General features: G+C 35.6%; 1 protein-coding gene across 2 annotated transcripts; it reads right to left on the bottom strand.

Annotated features, from left to right (window-relative positions):
* Nucleotides 1-580: 580 nt before the first annotated feature.
* On the bottom strand, nt 581-10348 carry RERGL (RERG like). Of its 2 annotated transcripts, none has more exons than XM_036296506.1 (5): nt 10224-10348; nt 9065-9121; nt 5288-5361; nt 3823-4025; nt 581-1167 (listed from the first exon to the last, which is right to left on the bottom strand). In XM_036296506.1, the coding sequence occupies exons 1-5, from the start codon at nt 10273-10275 to the stop codon at nt 885-887; spliced, it is 669 nt and encodes a 222-aa protein (XP_036152399.1). In that variant the 5' UTR covers nt 10276-10348; the 3' UTR covers nt 581-884. The 2 variants fall into 2 exon arrangements, with proteins under 2 accessions (XP_036152399.1, XP_036152400.1); XM_036296507.1 differs by having other exon boundaries at nt 3823-3971.
* Between the last annotated feature and the right edge of the window lie 11491 nt (nt 10349-21839).

Raw genomic sequence — 21839 nt, 5'->3', positions numbered from 1 at the left:
GCAAGTTTAGCGAAGGTAGGAGCAATGGCAATAAAGTCCATGAGGTAGTTGGTTGACTTCAGAAGGAAATTCAAAGTAATCTGGGAAGGCCTAAAATGTTTGTATCTAATGCAATATTTCTTTCAAGGCAATAAGTCCTTAAAGGTTATATATTTACCAATCAGTTCTTATTTTTTTTCTCTCCTTATCATGTATGATTCCTAAATGAACTATAAAAGACTAATCTTTTGATCCCAAAAGGATCTTAGCTATGTAAGCCAATTTCTCTGTTATAATTGCCCTTGTTAGCATAGCATACAAAGCAAAGCAGAGATTTTTCAACATCAGACCAACTACAAACTAGGTACTTATGGGCAAAACATTTAACTTCTTAAAGCCTAAGTTATAAGTAATATGTGTGCATTTTCAAGTAACTCAATGGATTATCATGAAGACATTTTTAAAATTAAATTCATGTATTTCTATTAAATAGATCATGAAGTTTCACAGGTATATAAATTAAGTCCTACAAAATATGAAATACATGAATATAACCATATGTTTATTCTAAAGAAATACATAAAATAAAGGCAAACAGGACTGTAGAATGGCAGTTTAATAAAATTACAGAGCAATGTTCATTTGCAAGGCAAACTGTATAGTAATCCACCAATAGTTTATACTGAAGGCGATTTTGTGTAATAAAGAGAAGTTTAAGTGTGAAGCAGAGTGTACAAAATACAAACAACCAAAAAGGCAAACTATATATTGAAAAACAGAGCTGTGGTTCATATTCAATCACTTCATATCTCTAAAATATTTTTTAAATTGCAAACAAAGGTTAAATTCAACTAGCATATGAATGAAATTCTCTGATATAATAAACCCTCAAGATCACATGTCTACTAAACAGATTTCCTTCTCTTTCCAAATACGTTATTGATCAATTTGGCCATTGATCTAGATCCACTGGATCTTCTCTTTTCTTTGAGTTTGAAGTTTGTCAGGACGTCCTTGATAATTCTGATAAACATCATTTCTACCTCCAAAGACTGCTCTGCTGCAGACAGTTCACAGAATTGGCACCGGTTATCCAATGCCAGTTTTTGCCCTTCTTTCCAGCCAACCTCTCGCACATGACAGAGATCTTGCTTGTTACCAACCAAAAGCACTGCTGATTCCACAACTCTGAAATACAGATACACGATTTTTTGGCAAGAGTGGTTTTAAAAATTATTTTTTAATTAGAGGCCCAGTGCACAAAAATTCGTGCACTCAGATGGGGTGTTCTTCAGCCCGGCCTGCGCCATCTGGCAGCCTGGGAGCCCTCGGGGATGTCCACCTGCCGGCTTAGGCCTGCTCCCCTGGGGAGCGGGGCTAAACCTTCAGTCAGACATCCTTAGTGCTGCTGTGGAGGTGGGAGAGGCTCCCGCCACCACCACTGCTCTGGCCAGTCTTGAGCCGACTTCTGGCTGAGCGGCTCTCTCCTTGTGGAAGCGCACTGACCACCAGGGGGCAGCTCCTGCATTGAGCATCTGCACCCTGGTGGTCAGTGAGCATCATAGTGACTGGTCATTCCACCGTTCGGTCTATTTGCATATTACTCTTTTATTATACAGGATTAAGTAGGTTTATGTAAACAAGAATTATGGACCAAAACAGACAAAAAATAGTATGTGTTATTTATGGTCATGTGCATTTGACATGTATCCCCATGTATGCACAACAATTATTTCAGATAGAATGTAGTAAATGACACAGAAGCAGTAAGGCTCTTAAAGCATATGATTTGAAGTGACACAAAGTTATTCTTGAATTATGGTTCTGTTTACTAATGAGGCATAATTCCTATTTTTCCAATTTTCATTTTCCTTATATGTGAAAAATAGTAAAATAGTCATGATCACACAGAATTCTCATTGAAATTAAATGAAATAATGTATATAAAAATAACTAGCACAGTGCCAAGCAATAAAAGATGCTTAATAAATATCATTTTTCTTTTTCTTATCAATTGAAAGAGGACTAACTCTTTATTAAAGAGCTACTGTGATTGGACAATTTAGATATATAATAAGATATAATACTATTCAATACTCATTGCTGTTTATTCTTTGTTAATATCCATTATAACATAATAAAGAAAAAATTTCACAATCTCATGACCTTGTACAATTTTTCTGTTTATTTAAGATATATATTCCCTTGTTAAGTATATGTCTTTGGCAAATATCAGTGTATCCTCATTTGTTACAACAGAACATTCTTAAAACAGAGTTTTGTTTAAAGAACATGGTAAGATTACTAGTTCATAAGTGGTGAGAAACTCTGCCAAGATATCTACTATAGTAAAGAATTGAATAAATGCAGTAATCAACTCTGTCTGAAAAGATATTGTCCTCAGATTCCACTAAGAGTTAGTTTCATTCATATGACAGTGTGAGCTATGAGGGGAAAAAGCACTGTATGCGTTGGATTTTTGAGGGTATTATTAATAATAACTTTTTCTACATAGTTCAGAAAATTATTGTAAAGAATTAATGGGGAATTGTAAAATATTTTGAAGGTGGGTCACAAATATGGGATGTAATTTTAATAAAACAATGTTAAGTTGATTTTCTAGTCTATACAGATTGAAAATACTCTACAAATTATTTAGTCAGGACATTAAAAAGATTGTCTGGAAATGTTAAAGACAGTTGTTTTTTGTATTTTTTTTATTATTATTCTTGAGTGCTTACTTCGATTTGGAGGAATATCAAAGGATTATTATCTCTGTCGTTTACTTAAGTAATGATGCTTACATATAAAACATTTAATGCTTGAAACAATGATGTTTAAAGAAACCACACAGTAATATTATTGGAAATCAGAGCTGTGGGGTGCCCTAGTAACATCACATACTTTTCTCCTAACATGCTTCCATCAGTTTTATAATCAGAAAAATTAGGCCTTAGAGATTAAAGGATTTACCTAAGGTCAATCAGATATAGCAAGAATTTCCGCCAATTGACCCCAGGGAAATATCCATTATCAATTATTATCTGATGGTTTCTTGATAGTGGGCATTTAAAATAGATATAAAAATCACTAGTATTGTGCTTTTTTTGCTTCTCAGTTTAGAATGTCATTTTAGATTAAGGGCAAATTTGCTTAAGAGCACACAGAAACCCTTACATCAGCATTTTGAATAAAAATAAACATTTTTAAATGGGAAAGGCTATAAAACAAAAAAATTAAAGTAGGTAATTTATATGTTTAAACTTATACCTACTAATGCAATAAAGCACAGTTATGTCTTTCTTCACAGTTACTTTTGTCAAGACAATTAATCGGCAATTGTTGATTAGCTATTTATTTTAGTAGGTGAAATGAAGAAAAATATATTCTCATACTTAGAATTTGTATAGGTTCCATTATGCTGTCTATTTTGCTTTGATAGATTGAACAACCAAATGACTAGAAATTGGATGACAAATGTAATAAATCTGGATTTATTTAGTATCCTTAACATTTTTGTGGGAATAAAAAGAAAAGGTAGGAAAGCGAACTATCTTGTGTACAAAGGACCATTATTTTGCAAGCGAGTGTCATGTTAACAATAGAAGCTGTCTTGTAAAATAGCCATTTATTCAGGGCAAGTAACTGTTTATGTCAGCCAGGATATAAAGTATTCTCATCTTAGTCCTTTTACTACATGTATAACTCCTGTGGAATGGAAGGTGAATTGTTCAGGGCTGTTAAATTTTGTAATTGGAAGGCTGTATTAAACTCTTCCTAATGATGCTTACAGCTCTATGATGATTTACTAAAAAGAAAGGAGAGGAATGAGAAATGTCTTACCTTTTACAATGACTAGTTTGTGGCTCCCGAATTCTGTAGATCAGTGCTTTTGCAAAAGCAAATGAAGACCTGTCACTGATGTCATATACAATAACAAATCCATCTGCCCAGTGCAGCTCACTTGTGAGGGAAAATTTTGCTTTCTGTGGCTGCAAACAAACCAAGCACATTGAAAGTGGTGGAATCTGACACCTGTATTTACACTTTAGAATTAATTAATGAAGACACATTTCATTTAGAAGAGAATTCAATAAGCCAAACACTGGTATTTTCTAAAATGTAGTTTATTTCCTCATCATTCTTTTTGATTAAAAGTCCGTAAAATATAATCTATCATAAAGTCATATCTACCTCATTTTACAACTTTTCTCTAAGAAAATATCTCCAACTTTCTTTGAAAAATTGATAAGCTGTAGTTGTCTTTTAAATAAATATCCACATGTAATTTTGAAAAGATATAATATTTTCTATCTATATTAATAAATAGAGTACTTATTGATTTGGGTGCTATGTTTAAATCAGGAAAAAAAGATAAAGTTTAGCTCAAAACATTTAAGGTAGATTTTCATCAAGTAAAATAATCTGTCCCATGGAGTTGTTTTGAAATCTTGAATTGCTGTTATTTATATAATACTATTTTCACTTTTTTTGTATTTGATTAAACAAAGAAGTTTATATTCAAAATCTATTTTATGTTCGATCAACAGTGGTTAGTCATAAAGGAAACAGTGAACATATAAACTTCAATGATAAGCCATTAAACTGTTAACTTCTAACAGCTACATTGTGACCTGATAAAAATACTACATAATAAAAGTCTAATATGCTAAGTGTCCAGTCGTCTGGTTGTCCATTCAACCAATCAAAGCATAATATGCTAATGATATGCTAAGGCCACTCAGCTGCTCGCTATGTTGTGCACTGACCACCAGGGGGCAGACAGTGGACTGGTAGGTTAGCTTGCTGCTGGGGTCCGGCCGATTGGGACTGAGAGAGATGGGCCAGACATGCCCTGGAACCCTCTCACGGTCCCTCCCTGGCTGGTCAACCTCCTGCCTCCCTCCCTGGCCCCAATCGTGCACCAGTGGGGTCCCTCGGCCTGGTCTGTATCCTCTCGCAATCCGGGACCCCTCGGGGGATGTTAGAGAGCCAGTTTTGGCCTAATCCTGCAGGCCAGGCCAAGGGACCCCACTGGTGCATGAATTTGTGCACCAGTCCTCTAGTATATTATAAATCCAGCCTAATATTTGTATTTTAAAGATATTTATAATATGATAGTTTAATCTTACTTTACAGAGAAGCTAGATAATGAAATTCATAACACTAAAAATAATCTCTTAAATTTTTAATAATTAAGATAAAAAAAAGAAAATTTAGTTTGAAGACTGGCAATTTTACACTGACCCTTATCCAATCTTTTTCAAATAATGATTGAAAAAATAAAAGAGTATGTTGTTTTACTTACTTGAGAACAAGGGTCGTATATTTCTAGATTCAGTTGCTTCCCTTCCAAACACAAATGCTTATTATAGATGGATTCTGCAAAATATGCATATGTTCATTGTCAGTATGGAAATACTCCAGAATAAAAAAAAATGGACCTATATTTGGATTACAGTGTTGAAAATTCAAGCTGTCATATTTTAATGGAATTTTACAGTGGCTTTCATTTATCGCTAGTGGTCAAAAAGCATGTATTAGTTGTATTTGTTCATATATTAGTATGTTTCTCACAAGTGAAATTCGCCAAACCTATTCAGCTGCATGCCTTTGTGCTTATATATTTATCTTCCATCCTATTACTATGGATGAATTATCTGTGTTTCTATCTAAGGCCAATCTATTCACTATGAACTAGTCAGCACTTCATCTGACCTAGTAAAAGACATGGCCTCACAAGTTCAACATCTCTCTTGTGCATCATAAATTTTTCCTCTTCACTATATGTATCATGACAACTGTACTTCTCCTAACTTGACAATCTTTTAGATTTCACAATCTTTTAACCGTTGTCCTATTTCTCTGCTGGCCTTTTGGTAAGCATCTATACATCCTGTGTCCACTTTCTCTCCTTCCATGCTCTTCAAATTATTCCAATCAAGCTTTAACTTCAATTACTTAACTCAAACTGTTCTTATCAAGGTCATGGTTTTGGACACAATGGTCAGTTCTGTGCCTTGATTTTACTTGTTCTATCGGTAGCATAAGTAGTTAATCACTTTTGCCTTCTTAAAAGGCTTCCTTAACATGTCTTTCAAGGCAACACACTCTTTTGGTTTTTGCATTGTTCCCTATTGCTCCAAATTACTCTTTTTGTTTCATTTGACCTGCCATACATGCCTTCCCACACTCCAAACATGAATCCAGTTTATGGATCTCCTCTCTACCTATTCTCACTCCCTTGATAATTGCATCCGGTCAGACATTATGTAACAATTATTGCTAATGAATCCAATTTATACCTGTAGCAAAGACCTCTTTCCTGGACTCTAGATAGGAACAACTACTACAATTGGACATCTTCACTTAGATACACAATGGACATCTCCCTGCTAAGACTGCATCTTCCACAATTTTTCATTTCATTAAATGGCATGTCCTTAACTTTAGTTTCTCAGATTAAGAGCTTTAATATCATCCTTGATTCTTTCTTTCTCTCACAACTCATATTTATTCTGTTAAAATTTCTTTTTCACTCTACAGTCAAAGTATATTTTGAATTTATCAGCCTCTCATCACCACCATTGCTAACACACTGTCAAAGCCATCATTGTTTGCCTATATTATTACCAAGCCTTCTAACTTACCCCTCTGCTTCATCCCTCACCTTACTCCTTTCTTGTGCCTAATCTATTCTCAACACAGAAGCAAATGTGAGTGAACCTTGTAACCAGATCAAGTTACTTGTCTGATCAAAGTGCTCCAATGGCTCTTCATCTCACTTGGATAAACCAAAACCTTTAAAATGCCTGAGAATGTAGCTGATTATTTAGTCTCCTATTACGTCTATGACCTCAATAGACCTCCCTGGCTCTTGCTCTAAAATTCTCTCCACTTTAGCTACTCCATCCTGCATTCTGTCCCTCACATTTTCTAGAATGTTCCTGCCTCAGAACTTTGATAATTGTTTCTTCTGCTGGAATGTAATCCCCCAAGTATCTTCATGGTTCAATTTTACCTCCTTGATGTCTCTTTACAAATATCTCCTCAGTTGGGTATGACCTGATCACCCTATTAGATATTATCACATACAATATAGGGCCACTACCCCATGCTTTCTTTTTCTTCATAGTTTTCATCATAGTTTATATTTAATGTTTTTTAATTGACTAACCCTTCCCTCCAGAATATAAGTCTTAGGAGAGTTTGGATATTTGTTTCATTTTTGTTGTTGTCCTTTGCTCTAACTTATTTACCTCTAAGAGTACCTGGGACATGGCAGGTGTGTAATAAATATTTCTTGAATGAATGAAGGATTTTTTTTTCTGTAACTGTTCCTCCAATGTTTTAATAAATACCCACTTCTCTCCAAAATGGAATACTGACACAAACTCATGACCCATTCTGGCAAACTCTCTATAACTCACAGCAGGCAGTTGTAGCAGAAATTTGGTGAGCCAACCTCAGAAAGTTATGAATGAGTTTTAAAATCATTATGTTACATTTAATGAAATTAATATAGTTTCATTAAACCTTAAAATATGTTTTCAGACAATGCCTTCTAAACTTCACTTAAGTTTACTACTGTGAACCATAAAATTTTCTTCTAGACATTTTGTTTTTTAAAGTCCACCTCAAAACTCAACAACAGCCAGCAGGAGTCATCAACTCTTAACTTTTTAGAATTTTATTATTTCTCCTTCTAGTCTTTATTTACAAGATGGAATCATTTTTTCGCTAGTTTGTTTTCATACAGTGGTCACCTTTTGCTCATTCAGTGATCTTTTCAAAATGTCTCTACGTCTCATATTCTTAGTAGTGATGTTACAACCAGAAATGTGTATACTTTGTTTATAAACTTTATCTTATAAAAGATTAAGGTGGTATTTATTTTTCATTATTGGGGCTATTGTTTTGGGGTGTTGTTTTATTTACGTTTGGCTTTGTAGTTCTGGAACATTCTCTCATGTCTGACTGCTAGCTTATCTGTTATGTTGACCTTTTTGACTGAGATTGCTGACCTGAGAAATAAAACAATGAGAATTTCTGTTTCTATATATTTCTTCTTTCTATAACCAGTTTCAAGCACTTGTCCTAAGATGCTCACAGTGCCATATGTACTGAAATACTATAATGTATATGTAGAAAACAACACAATGCAATACTCTCTAAAGTTATTCTCTAAAATACTCTAAAAGTGATATCTCATAATTGAATGCTAAAGATTTTTGTTTATATTTATTTCTCATGGAAAAACACACTTGTTATCATAATTTCCTTTTACTCTAAATAAGTATTATTGAACATAATAATTATTTTCTATTTTTCCCAATTTTCACACTCCTTATAAATCTGTCATTCTTTTTAAATTAAAAGCCAACACATTTTCCCCATACAGTCAATCAGGTAAGATATTAGTACAATTATGTTGATTAATTGCTGAGCCAAAATTATACTCAAACCTCTGGCAACATTTCCCATTTTATTAGTTCTCCACCATGATATTTCCCATATGTCATGTTAATCCTGATCAAAATAATAAAATTATATCATGTTACCCTGACATCTGTTTTAGAATTTCTCTGAAACTTACATAAGCAACCTAGATAATTAGATGTGATCTTTAATCAAGACATAATTTTCCTGATATTTTCACACAGTTTGCAATAAAAATAAAGCTTACTTTGAAGTTATTTGTGCTTTTATAATTAATTTGCCCTTCTCTTTCAACAGATGCTGATTTAATTTCAAAACTGTTTCATAGCTTACAAAAATATTCATACTCACTTGCTCTACAATATGGTTTTTTTTTGAGGGGAGGTGGATCTCAGTTTTAATGTTTTGCTTATTTTAAACTGAAACCAAGTGACTTTCTAATCCATCTCAGTTAACATGAAATTAAATGAATTTTATCAGTTCAAGTACTTATTTTGGCATTTCTAACCAGAATCTTTGGGGAAAAAAAATAAGTTGCTTTAAAGTATAAAAATTAAAGTTTCCATTAAAATTATTTTCTGATCTTAATTATTATTTAATTATGATATGACATTTTAGGGTGAAAAAGGCTAACGTAGAGACTTACCAAAATTAGAAGCATATTCTCCAATAAATCGCTTGGTTAGAAATCTCACTGTAAGGGCTGAAAAACAAAAAAGCAGGATTGATGGTCATTTCTATTTTAGGATACAGATAATTTAGTTATGTACATAGAGGTTTATCTTTCAGCTCAAAAATGACCAAGCATCAGGAAGATCATAAAACTTTACTGAATTCTGGTCTAAATAATAGTCAGCAAGATTTCCACTGTACAACTATCAAGGTTAGGAGGCTAGAAAGAAAGTGATCTTAGAATGTTCTCCACTCAAATAACTGTGTAATTAATTCACAAATGCAAACACAGAAGGCAATTTACCTTTCCTAACAGAAATGGATTTCTCATTATATCTGAGATGCAAGAATTATAACATATCTTTGTTTTCTTTATCAAATGAAATGTGGTTCTAAGGTGCTACATGCTCATAATGACAAGGACAATATCAAACAATTGCAATTGCTTAAGGATAGAGAGACTTCAAAATACAGGAACTAGAAAAAGGGCCCATAGTGTTGGTTTATCTCATTAAAGTGCCTGGGTTTGGCCAATTATGATTCCTTAGGCTCAGGCAGCTCTATTGCTGGCATCCTCGTTACAATAATGTTAGTAAAAACAAAACAAACAAAAAAAAAGATGGCTTCTCAAGTCTGGGCAAAGGTTGCTTACTTCCTAGGCATCTACAAAGCCATGCCCCACCAGAGTTTGTTTTGCTTTGTTTGTTTTTTTCCCCCTGTAATGTGGCATTTAGGAAATGATCCACAGGTTTTAAGGAATGTCGTTTCACCCCTAGTCTAAGGCAGAAGAATCCTTTCATGGCCTTCATTTGGCCACTGGTGGGTGTGAGAATAGCCGTCTTGGAGTGAGAAGTAAGTGGGATAGATGGAGGGTTTCCTTTTATTCCTATATTCCTATTAATTTAAACATCAGTAAAACAAGAGACAAACTAATAGTTTCAACAGTTATCTTTCCTAAACTGTCTAAAAATTCTTTAAATATACAGTGAATTGCCTAACTTGCTTATAAAATGAAGACTGCTAATAAAACACAATATGTAGTTATATCATTATATCAAGTTTTATATATACATCAATATATTTCTCACTCTATCTGCACTCTACACCATGCCCGAGGAAATACCGCCACTCACCAGATTTGCCTGTTCCTTCACCACCCAGGACAGCAAGCTTCACATCATTCATGTTGTTTTCTGTTCCGTCTTGGTCAGCCCTGTCTTGTGGAGCAATACTGACTTGAGACAAGTGTGTGTTCTTTAAAAAGTAATGCTGCTCTCATTTTTCTAAGGCTAACTCCACCCCATATTTCCACCATCCAATAATAACTTTAAAAAAATATTTTCCTATGGTAGTTTTGAGCATATGCCATTAAAAACAATTTGGAGCTACTATTTAGAAACGAAGACTTATTAAGCCAACTAGAGGCCCAGTGCATGGATTTGTGCACTGTTGGGGTCCCTCAGCCTGGCCTGCACTCTCTCGCAATCTGGGACCCCTGATTGCAGTAGTGTGCAAAGCAGCAGGCGGCCGGGGAGGAGCTTGAGCCCAGGCCAGGCACTGCATTGCTCCCACTCAATCTGGCCTGCTGCACCTGCTGCCACTGCCACCGCTCAGTAGCACTGCTGTGGAGGGGAGAGAGGCTTGCCACTGCGGCAGCTGAGCTCCCCAGCCATGAGCCTGGTGTCTGGCTCCCATCAGTCAGCTGAGAGGCGCTCTTGCTGTGGGAGTGCACTGACCACCAGGGGGCAGCTCCTTCATTGAGCGTCTGCACCCTGGTGGTCAGTGCGCATCATAGCTATACCAGTTGAACAGTCAAGTGGTCAGCTTGTCACTTAGGCTTTTACATATCTAGGTAGTTAAAAACTTAACAGAAGCCTAGCTCTTCATACTCTGTTTTTCTGTACATAGAATCTACCTTCTCCTAGGACCTACAAAAATAATCTCACTTTGTTAAGAAAGTTTTTAGCTCTAGCTGGTTTTGCTCAGTGGACAGAGCATCAGCCTTGAACCAAAGGGTCCTGGGTTTGATTCTGGTCAAGGCCTGTGCAGGAGGCAACCAAAGCCCTGGTCAGGGTGTGTGCAGGAGGCAAACAATCGATGTGTTTCTCTCACATTGATGTTTCTCTCTGTCTTTCCCTCTCTCTTCCACTCTCTAAAAGATCAATGGAAAAACTAACCTTGGGTGAGAATTTTAACAAAACAAAGAAAGAAAACAGAAAGGTTTTAGAGGATGAGTAAACATCTCTATAAATTTACTTAGATTTAATCAGTTTTGCTTTTTCCATTAATACCTGAGTCTTTATTTCCTTGCATCTCTTCTGTGAAAGTCAGTCATGAAAAGAAAATGGCTACCTCAATGAATTCGTTTAGGGTTGACAGTGATATACCAGTATATGAGCCTATGTTTCTGAGTCTCAAATCTCAAGGAGAAATATGGGTACTGCAGCGCCACCCTTCCAATGTCTTTCTTAATAAGAAACTTCTCTATCTCGTTTTTTCCTTTTGATTTTATGCCAATAGATAATAGTAAGATTTCAGGGGGCGAGGGGAAAAAAAGCAATCAGCTTCAAGTTGCTTAAAGAGCAATAAACAGAAACTTGTCAGGTTTCTTTATGTAGTACTTTGTAATTAAGGAAAATAAATTTTAAAATTTGGAAGGGGTATTTTGATAAAATTCATCCTCGCTATGAAATAAAGAGGTAAATATAATATGCAAAGTGATGATTCTTTTATACTTCTTTTCATAAATCTTCCCTTCTACTCCAAGTCCACACATTAGTGGCATATCTTTTTCTTCCCCCATTTATATATGTATAAATTTGGCAGTTGAGTAAAGAGCACAACAAAAAATAGAAGAATTCAACCATTGTGTACTAAATTTTGAGGCCCACTTGAAGAAGTTTTATTTCCAGGCTAAGTCAGTGGTCGTCAAACTGCAGCTCGCAAGCCACATGCGGCTCTTTGGCCCCTTGATTGTGGCCATGAAATTTCAATCGCACTGTACTGTGCACCCGCATGTGATATTTTGTGGAAGAGCCACACTCAAGGGGCCGCAGTTTGCTGACCACTGGGCGAGGTTGATCACAGGAATAACATGCTTTTTAAAAATGCATTTATTGAAAAACATTAATTGTCACTTTTTATTAAAATTATTCTGGGTTTATGAGGTCAACAATAAATAGTGAATTTTCTGCCCCAATGGAGTCTATACATCTTACGGGGGGGGGATGGAAACAACTAGAATTACAATAAATATTGTCAATATTAAAATAGGGTTGAAAGAGCTGGAAAAAGAAAAGCAGTGGGTAGAAAGGTCTTCAAAAAGTAGGTTAAACTCTAGACCATTTAGCTCAATGGATAGTGTTCAATTCCACCCAAAGGCACATGCTTTGGTTGCAGCCTGCATCACCAATAGGGGGCGTGCAGGAGGCAGCCGGTGGATGATTCACACCATTGATGTTTTGATCTCTCTCTCCCTCTCTCTTCCTCTCTGAAATGAATAAAAGCATATTAAAAAAAAGTAGGTTAAGCTAGAAACAAGAGGGACCTACTAAGAGAGGAAAGAAAAAATGATTGAGGATTAGCAAGATTTGTCTATTCCAAAAGGAGAAACTTATTCTGTAAAGTAAAAAAGGCAAGAGAAAGTATGGCAATTTGTGGGATCAACAAGTTAAGACCTGAAACAATTTAAATTTATCATTTTATTACAAACTATAGAATTTTTAAATGTTGTTTTATCTTTAATTCACACAAATATATTAAAAGTAATAAGAATGATTTTAAGGCCGAAACCGGTTTGGCTCAGTGGATAGAGCGTCGGCCTGCAGACTGAAAGGTCCCAGGTTCGATTCCGGTCAAGGGCATGTACCTGGGTTGCGGGCACATCCCCAGTAGGAGATGTGCAGGAAGCAGCTAATCGATGTTTCTCTCTCATCGATGTTTCTAACTCTCTACCTCTCTCCCTTCTTCTCTGTAAAAAATCAATAAAAATATATTAAAAAAAAAAAAAGAATGATTTTAAGGAAGTTTACCAGATGATTTGTTCCACTATGGAACTGAGTGTTTTTCTTCTATTTGGAGAAATTCAATTTTTATCTTCTTGAGAATATTCTGATGGAGTTCCTAGGAAATTTATCTACTGACAGGAAGGAAAATCTTAACTTCATAACGTGCATTATTTGAAAACAATATATGAATAGTTGTTATCAAGATACTTCTCTCTTTTACCATATACTCTTCTTCCCTACTTCCATTTGGAATCCAAAAGTAAATCTAATAAGAAAGTACTCTGGTGTTGGGATAGCAACCAGAACAGAGAGAATATAATTACTCACATACCTTTCTAAGAAACAAAAGTGCTAATATATTTTTTGCCCCTAGTAAAGAATGTTAACATATTTATATTCTGATAGATACATTATTATACCACTGAGAATTTTCTCACATGTCCCTAAAGATACATTCTTTCACAACCAAAACAAAGTTATTTTTATTGTGTTATTATTTATTTAATGAACAAAAATTTATTGAGTGTCTACTATGGGATTGGCATTAGTCACAATGCTAGAAATGTTTCAGTGAACAGATAAACAATACTTATAGATTCTGGTCATGAGAGATGGTCATTAACATCCTATCTAATAAGGAGGCAATATGCAAATTGACCATCACTCCAACACACAAGATGGCCACCCCCATGTGAACACAAGATGGCCACCACAAGATGGTCAGCAGGGGAGGGCAGTTGTGGACGACCAGCCCTGCAGGAGAGGGTAGTTGGGGGGAACCAGCCCTGCAGGGGAGAGCAATTGGGGGGGGGGTAACCAGGCCAGCAGGGGAGGCAGCTGGGGGGGAACAGGCCTGTAGGGGAGGACAGTTAGGGGTGACCAGGCCTGCAGAGAAGGGCAGTTAGGGTTGACCAGGCTGGCGGGGGGTGGGGGGGAGTTAGGGGCAATCGGACCAGCAGGGGAGCAGTTAGGCATCGATCAGGCTGGCAGGGGCGTGGTTAGGGGTGACCAGGCTGGCAGGCAAAGAGGTTAGGGGCAATCAGGCAGGCAGGCAGGCGAACAGTTGGGAGCCAGCAGTCCTGGATTGTGAGAGGGATGTCCAACTGCATGTTTAGGCCCAATCACACCAGGATAGTGCCTAAACGGGCAGTCAGGCATCCCTCGAGGGGTCCCAGATTGGAGAGGGTGCAGGCTTGGCTGAGAGAGGCACACCCCCATGCACGAATATCATGCACTGGGCCTCTAGTTAAAAATAAGAAACCAATTACATTTCAACTATTCATAGTGTTATAATTTTAGTTGCATAGTTCTATTTCCCTGAATTCAGTTAACCAGTCCTCAGCTAAACTTATTTCCCTATAGTTTCTATTAGTGTAGATGCATAATTTCTCCATCAAAAGTTTCAGATACAGAAGGCTGGAGTGATTCAAACAAATCTACAAGGAGAAAGAATATTTGTGTTCCATAATGCTCTTCCAGAACCTTGAAAAGATAAATACTAAACACTCCCAACTGAGTTTCTGTGTCTATCATAATCTGAAGCAGATATAAGTAGTATACATAGGCAGAGAACAAAGAAATACAAAGACCAATATCATTTATAAATATGTATCCCCAGTTCTTAAGTATAATAGTATGTCAAACCCAGATATATAATTAAAGAACCAAGTATGATGAGCTAATAGAACTTACAAGATTGTCAAGTTGGTTAAACAACACGAAATGGTAGACTATTTCAACATATTACCAAGATAAAGGAAAAAAAACTGCATGAACAGCATGGTCCCAAAAGCTTTTTTGAAACTTAACAGCTACTTTAAAAAAAACCAGAACACTTTGTAACCTAAAAATAGGGGGTTTCTTAACTTAAGCTTATGTTTTCAATGTCCAAATACTCTTAATTTTCCTGTAAACACAGGATGTTATATCTTACTTTTTTAACATTGAATTGGTACTTCTATGCAACACATGAGGGAAATAAATAGCACAAATGGAAAAAAGAAGACAAAATGATTACTATCTACAATGATATTTTTCCTTAGCTATATTATATACATTAGCATACATAAGACCATTCAGTCATGTGGTCAGGTAAAAGATAAATATAACAAAAGCAATAATTCTAAATGATAAAAATCATAGCTTAGTTGGGTGTTTAATACAGTATATAACAGGTAATTTTTAGAAAATGGTTTCCAGGTACACAATATTTAGACCTCTGAGAAACATTATGCCATCAGTACCATTACTAACTTCTAACATAATAGAAATACAGTCCTTTTCACAAAAGAAAGGACAGAAAGAATAAAAAGAATGCAAGAAGAATAAAACTAAAAGTAATGTATAACTTTTTAATATGATGAATTCTCTAACTCTTTACTTAAGATTATAAGATGAGGTTTGAATATATGGACAAACAACAAAAAAAAGACCCGATATTGTAATTATGACCAAATTAATCTAAAAGTAAAATCAATGACAATCAAAATCCAAACAATGATAGTTTAATTTAATATGGATAGCCTCTTTTGGAAAATTGAAAATGAAAGAATGAGAAAATATAGGTAAGATAGTGATACAATGCTTTTTAAGAACCAAATCATATTAAAAAATATCTAAATATTATCTTATTAGAACTGGGTTGACATGGTCATTAACAGAATAGATTTTTGCATATAGGAATTGAGTCCACAAAAGTTATTTTATTATAAATATAAAGTTTTTATGTGTGCTGTTTTTAAATTTTTCTGATAACATAAGAACAAGTCATAGAATAGTAAGCTATGTCTATACCTCATATCATGCAGGAAAATAAACTATGAATAATAAAAATCTTACCATAAAATTAAACTAGAAAATGGTCAAGTTGATGTATATATGAAAATCTTCCAAATGATCTTGAGGAAACTCTTCCTAAGCAAGAAACAAATGCAAACGCATATAGACAGATGATAGATGGATAGATAGGTAGATAGATAGATAGATAGTTTTAAATCCAATGACTTTCCATAATTGAACTTTATATTTAATCCCATGGATTTATTTGCAAGGTATGTGCAATTTTACATTTATTAATATCAAAATAAATATCTATGTACAAATGGATCATTTTAAATCAGAATAGAGATATTTGTTTCACCCCTAATTATCATCCAAGTTACTAAAGGATTAACAGTACTAACAGAAAGCAAATATTTTAAAGATAAAGTTACTTCTGGGTTACTTTATGGGTTGTTTCCTTGATTCTACCTCATATAAATATAAATACACACATATATATGTATATTACATATGTAACTTTAAGAGTGCTTCCTTGTCTGCTGTTATTTTATTGAAATACTGTATACATTAATTTTAATTTAGAGGAAGAAATCGTTTGATAACTTCTGCTGTAGGATTTCTAATATATAATAATAAAAGCATAATATGCTAATTAGACCAGACGTCCTTCTGGATGACCTTCTGGACAAAGCTGGGGATATAAGGGAAGCCTTGGTCCCTGGTGCTGGAGGGAAGCCGGTGCCAACAGCTGGGGGAAGGAAGGCCTACTCTTGCATAGATTTCAAGCTTTGGGCCTCTAGTTGTATATAATCCCCATCATAATTAACTTTACCTTTATGACCAGTATTGTTCTATGTTACAATGTAATATATAGCATATGATTTTTTTCTATATGAAATGTGTGTGTAAATTGCAGTTGAGTGAAGTAAAGATGCTTATATCATTCCCAAGCATTTTAAAAACTTAGTTGACATCATTAACAGAATTGACCTATGATAATTATGCCTTTGTAATTCTAAATCTCTTTCAGAACAAGCTTTGAAAGATAATCTTTTGTTTCTGTTACATATGGTAATGTTTTATTCAATATGTAATGTTAGTAATTAACCAAATTACATGGGCTTAATTTTTTTTTCAAAAAAAGTTTTGAATACTTCCACTTTTCTAAGGATTTGAAAGCATTTGTGAGCCTAAATAATTGAATGGCTTTGCTAATTTTCCTCAGCAGGTATACTTATAATTACAATTATCTTTTCAAGGTAATGATTTAGTAATTATTTTACTCTTTTAAATTATTCTTGAGGTGTTTTCTGTTTCATAAGGTTTTAGTTGCCTGCTATGGTTATAATACTTGAAATAATAATTTCAACTTGGATATTTACCCCTTTTATCTTCTCTAAAAATTTGTTAGTCTTTGTCCAGAGGCTAGCCATTTTCTTTGATGCTCCTTTAGTTTTTTCTCCAAGGTTAGTAAGTAAGCTACAATTTTAGTTAGCTATTAATTACCTAAAGTCGGTCAGTAGAACAAAATTGGCTGTGGTCTTCAAAAACAGTTATTCTTCCATGCTGTCACCAAAAGTAAGATTCCCTTCTTTTCTATGGCTGAGTAGTATCCCATTGTATAAATATATCACAGCTTTTTTTATCCCCTCATCTACTGATGGGTACTTGAGCTGCTTCCAATACTGGCTATTGTAAATAATGTTGCAATAAACATAGGTGTGCATATATTCTTTCCAATTATTAAGTTAAGTGAAATAACAAGTCAGAAAAGATAAGTACTATTTGATTTCACTTGTATGTGGAATTCAATGAACAAAATAAACTAGCAAACAAAATAGAAACAGATTCAGAGATACAGAGACTGACGTCTGTCAGTGGGGAGGGAGTTTGGGGGGCTGGGTTAAAAAAAAGGTGAAAGGAATAAGCAAAAAAAACAAAACAAAACAACAACAACTCATAGACACAAACAGTATGGTGATTACCAGAGGGAAATAGGGTGGGGTGAGGTAGATAAGTGCCGGGAGCCGGTCCATGCTTGCTGTTTCAAGGGACCTGGCATATATGGCATACTGTTCTTAATATGTTTGCTCACCTTCTTGGCACTATGTGTTTTAACCAAGGTCTCTGAGAAAGGTTGTTTCCCCAGGTAGGGATTTTCCCCTGAAGTTAGGGAGGGAATAAAACCTCTTAACTAAGTGCCAGGCGGGTAATTAATCACTTTAACTACGAACAATCATGCTTAAGCTACATAATCTTTACTCCCTGGAATGGAGATAAGAAACGCCCTAACCTTTGGAATAGAGATTGATAGGATTGAATCAACTGGTATAAATACAGATGTAACAAGACAGCAAGAGACAGAACTTAGAAGACAGAACTTAGAAGACAGAACCTACACAGAACCTAGAGACAGAAGAACTTCACTGGAGAGAACATGGCAAAAGATCCTGGACAGAAACTGGCAACAGAACCTAGAGACAGAACCTAGCGAGAGAACCTGGCTACAGAACCTGGATAGAACATGGCAAGAGAACCTGACTAGAACCTGGTGACTGAACCTGGCTGAAGAACCTGGACAGAACCTGGCTGGAGAACCTAGTGAGGGAACATGGCTACAGAACCTGGCTGGAGAACCTAGCAAGAGAACATGCACAGAACCTGGCTGGAGATCCTAACCAGAACTTTGCTGGAGATCCAGACCAGAACTTGGCGGGAGATCCTGGCTAGAGATCCCGGCTAGGCTGCTGATCAACTGAACGCTGTCTCCGTGCCATTCCTTCTTTGCCGACTCCATCCACACCTTTGGGGACCCCTGAACCTGCTGGGGTTGGACCCCAGCAGATAAGGGTAAAGGGGGGATAAATGGTAATGGAATGAGGTTTGATTTGGGGTGGTGAACACACAATACGATACATAGATTTTATTAACCAATACCATCCCCATAAATTCAATTTAAAAGAAGAAAATAAAAAAAAAAAACAGTCTTCTGTAATACAGCTGCTGTAATGGGAAACTTAAATGAACAACATGGTTTGCTTCAGTGAATGCACACTCCACAGAAACAATGAGTCTAAGAGGCTGAGCCGTGCAGCTGTGAGAAGGATATGTTACTTGTAGTCTCCCAACTCCTTGTATTACCCTGTAGAAAAAAATATCCCAAAACTGCATTTTTCAGAATTAAAGCTGAATCCTACAATTACATAAAGTTGAATGAATAAAAGGTATCATTCCTCTGAAACCCCGTTATAAATAAAACTCAAAATATGCAATAGTTCAAGCAGAAGAAAAGTATATTTCTTGCTGACATTAAACATTAAATAAAAGTTCCTGATCAAGACAACAACTGTCCCGCAACATCTTCAAAGCCTGGCTACCCAACGGCCTGCACAAGAGCAGCGGAAGGGAAAGAATAGGACAAATCATGTGTGGGGGATTTGGGTGCAAAACTGGAAGAGGTGCACCTCACGTGTGTTCGCATAAGCCTGAATCATTGATTGACCATCCGCTCTTTAGCTCTTCTTGGGACTTGAATGTGCAAGCTTTTGGACTGAAAATAACATAGGCTCTCCTAGGTCTCCTGCTTGTTGACTGCAGATCTCAGGACTTGTCAGGTTCCATAATCACGACCCAATTCCTTTTTATATGATATGATATGTGATATGACGTGATATATAAATATCAGACCCTATTGGTTCTGTTTCTCTGGAAAATCCTGACTAATCTAATTCCCAGGAAGAAATTGTATTTCTCTAAAAGAATATTTTAAGATGTAGTTTGCTCAGTGTTACACAGAGTAAAGATGGAAGCCAAATTGCCACAAAGCTTACAGTCTTAGGCAAAACAGATTTTTCATTCTTAATATTTTTGGTAAGCTTTTGATCACCTGTGCTTTAGCCTTATGATGTCATTCTAACAAGTTTATTGTACATGTTTATATACAGCTTTGTTTTCTTACCCATCTCCTTGACTCTTTTTCCAAAAGTTGAGCCCTGTGTTTATTCATAAGCATAAAGCTATGGTTATGCTTATAGGTATCCTCCTATTTTCTTTCTCATTTGTAGAAAATTTGTGTGTGTTTTTTTAGTTCTGCCTTGTACCAAGTATTTTCTTCTAAGGTTTTTATTTTTTTTAATTGGGCCAAGGCCTTTATTTTTTTTTATTGATTTTTGAGAGAGAGAGAGAGAGAGTTAGAAACATCGATGAGAGAGAAACATCGATCAGCTGCCTCCTGCACACCTCCCACCAGGGATGTGGCCACAACCCAGGTACATGCCCTTGGCCGGAATCGAACCTGGGACCTTTCAGTCCGCAGGCCAACGCTCTATCCACTGAGCCAAACTGGTCAGGGCTCTTCTATGGTTTTTAGTTTGGCTCTTTCCTATTTCTGCCAGTTCTATATTACAAAGATAGCTAAATCGGTTGTTCTTGCTGAACAGCAAATTACCATAAACTTAAATATATATGTAAACAGCTTTCTATCTACTGTTTCTATCTAAGCTGTTTAAATATTATCTCACACTTTCTATACATCAGAAGCACATTTCAATTGGATTTTTCTGATTCAGTGTCTCACCAGGCTGCAACCCAGGTGTCAGCTGGTCCTGTGATTATTTCTGAATTTCTCCTGGATCACAGTGTTTGTGTTTAAGTAAGCCTTAATTTACTTCATAATGGCCCCAAACTTCAGTAGTAGTGATGATGACAATTTGGATATGCCAAAGAGAAGCCTTTACACTTTATCACAGGTATGTAGGTATAGAAAAAAAAACATATAGATTTCATTACTATCTGTGGTTTCAGGCATTCACTGGGGTCTTGGAGCGTATTCTACAAAGATAAAACTACTGTAATATAAAACATGGTTTGGATGTAGAGCAAAGTGGAGGGCAGGGAAGCTGAAGAAGTAGAAGCAGGAATACCTGTTAAAAAGCTTTCTTATACTCCCAAGGGATCTGGATGAGGGTGGCAAGGAGGACAAGGAAAAATTGTTTTGAAAACTAATATCTAGTAAAAATCAGAAAGATTCAGTGATTGTCTGGGGAGTTGGTATGACAGGGAGAGAGAGGTGAGGACTGTACCAAGTTCTTACTTACATAATTAGGTTGATAGTGGTATGGTTAACTGTGTTTTGTTGTTTAATTTTACTAAAGAAGCAGTTTGAGGAAACAGATGTTTCCATTTGGAGATATGTTAAGTTTTAGAGACGTTAGGGTTGTTAATGGAATCTGTCCAGTAGTGAGTTGGCCCTATGAGTCTAACACTAGTGATAAAAAAGGCAGAACTGATAGAGCATGTAGTTCATTTTAGCAATACACTTTCAGTGCAGAGTTAAGTTTGACAGGCAATGGAAATTGATATGTGAAAGGTTTTCTGAAAAATAATCCACTTTGATCTCAGGAGAAGAGGGAAAGCTGTTTACATAAACTTTACCACAGTCAGTTTTTTAGATAGTGTCATAAGCCAACGTGCCATAGATATTTTGGAAATTCCAGGAAATATTGTAAGTAAAATATTTCTGTTTATTTTAACAAGCCAATGCATAGGCATTACACATCATATTTTTTCCCAGTTTGTAGACACGCATATTGTGGCTCAAAGGGAATTTTAAGTATGTAGCCCAGAGAAATACTCTCCGTTAAGTAGAAGCTGTCATTTAAGTTACAGGTTTTTTTTTTATATCTATATATAACCCCAATGTCCTTTCTACTTCTTGGCTTTCTCTAAGCTAAATGATTCTTTTTCTTTTTCTTAGCATTTGCTGAAGCTGATTATTTTTATCAGTTTGTAGTACTATGTTGCAGAAATCATTTTCTAAAATTAAATTATAGTCCTATAATATACAGCATGGCACTTAACATATATATGGTAAATATTCCAATTGTCATTTATTGATTGCTGACTGACAATTTTGAGTGCATGCGATCAAACCAAGTTTCGTTACTGAATTTTTATTTTAAC

Source organism: Myotis myotis, unplaced genomic scaffold (genome assembly GCF_014108235.1).
Source record: "Myotis myotis isolate mMyoMyo1 unplaced genomic scaffold, mMyoMyo1.p scaffold_m19_p_3, whole genome shotgun sequence".
NCBI classification, from domain to species: Eukaryota; Metazoa; Chordata; class Mammalia; order Chiroptera; family Vespertilionidae; genus Myotis; species Myotis myotis.
The sequence above is the reverse complement of the archived record's forward strand: the minus strand, read 5'-3'. Positions and strand labels throughout refer to the sequence as shown.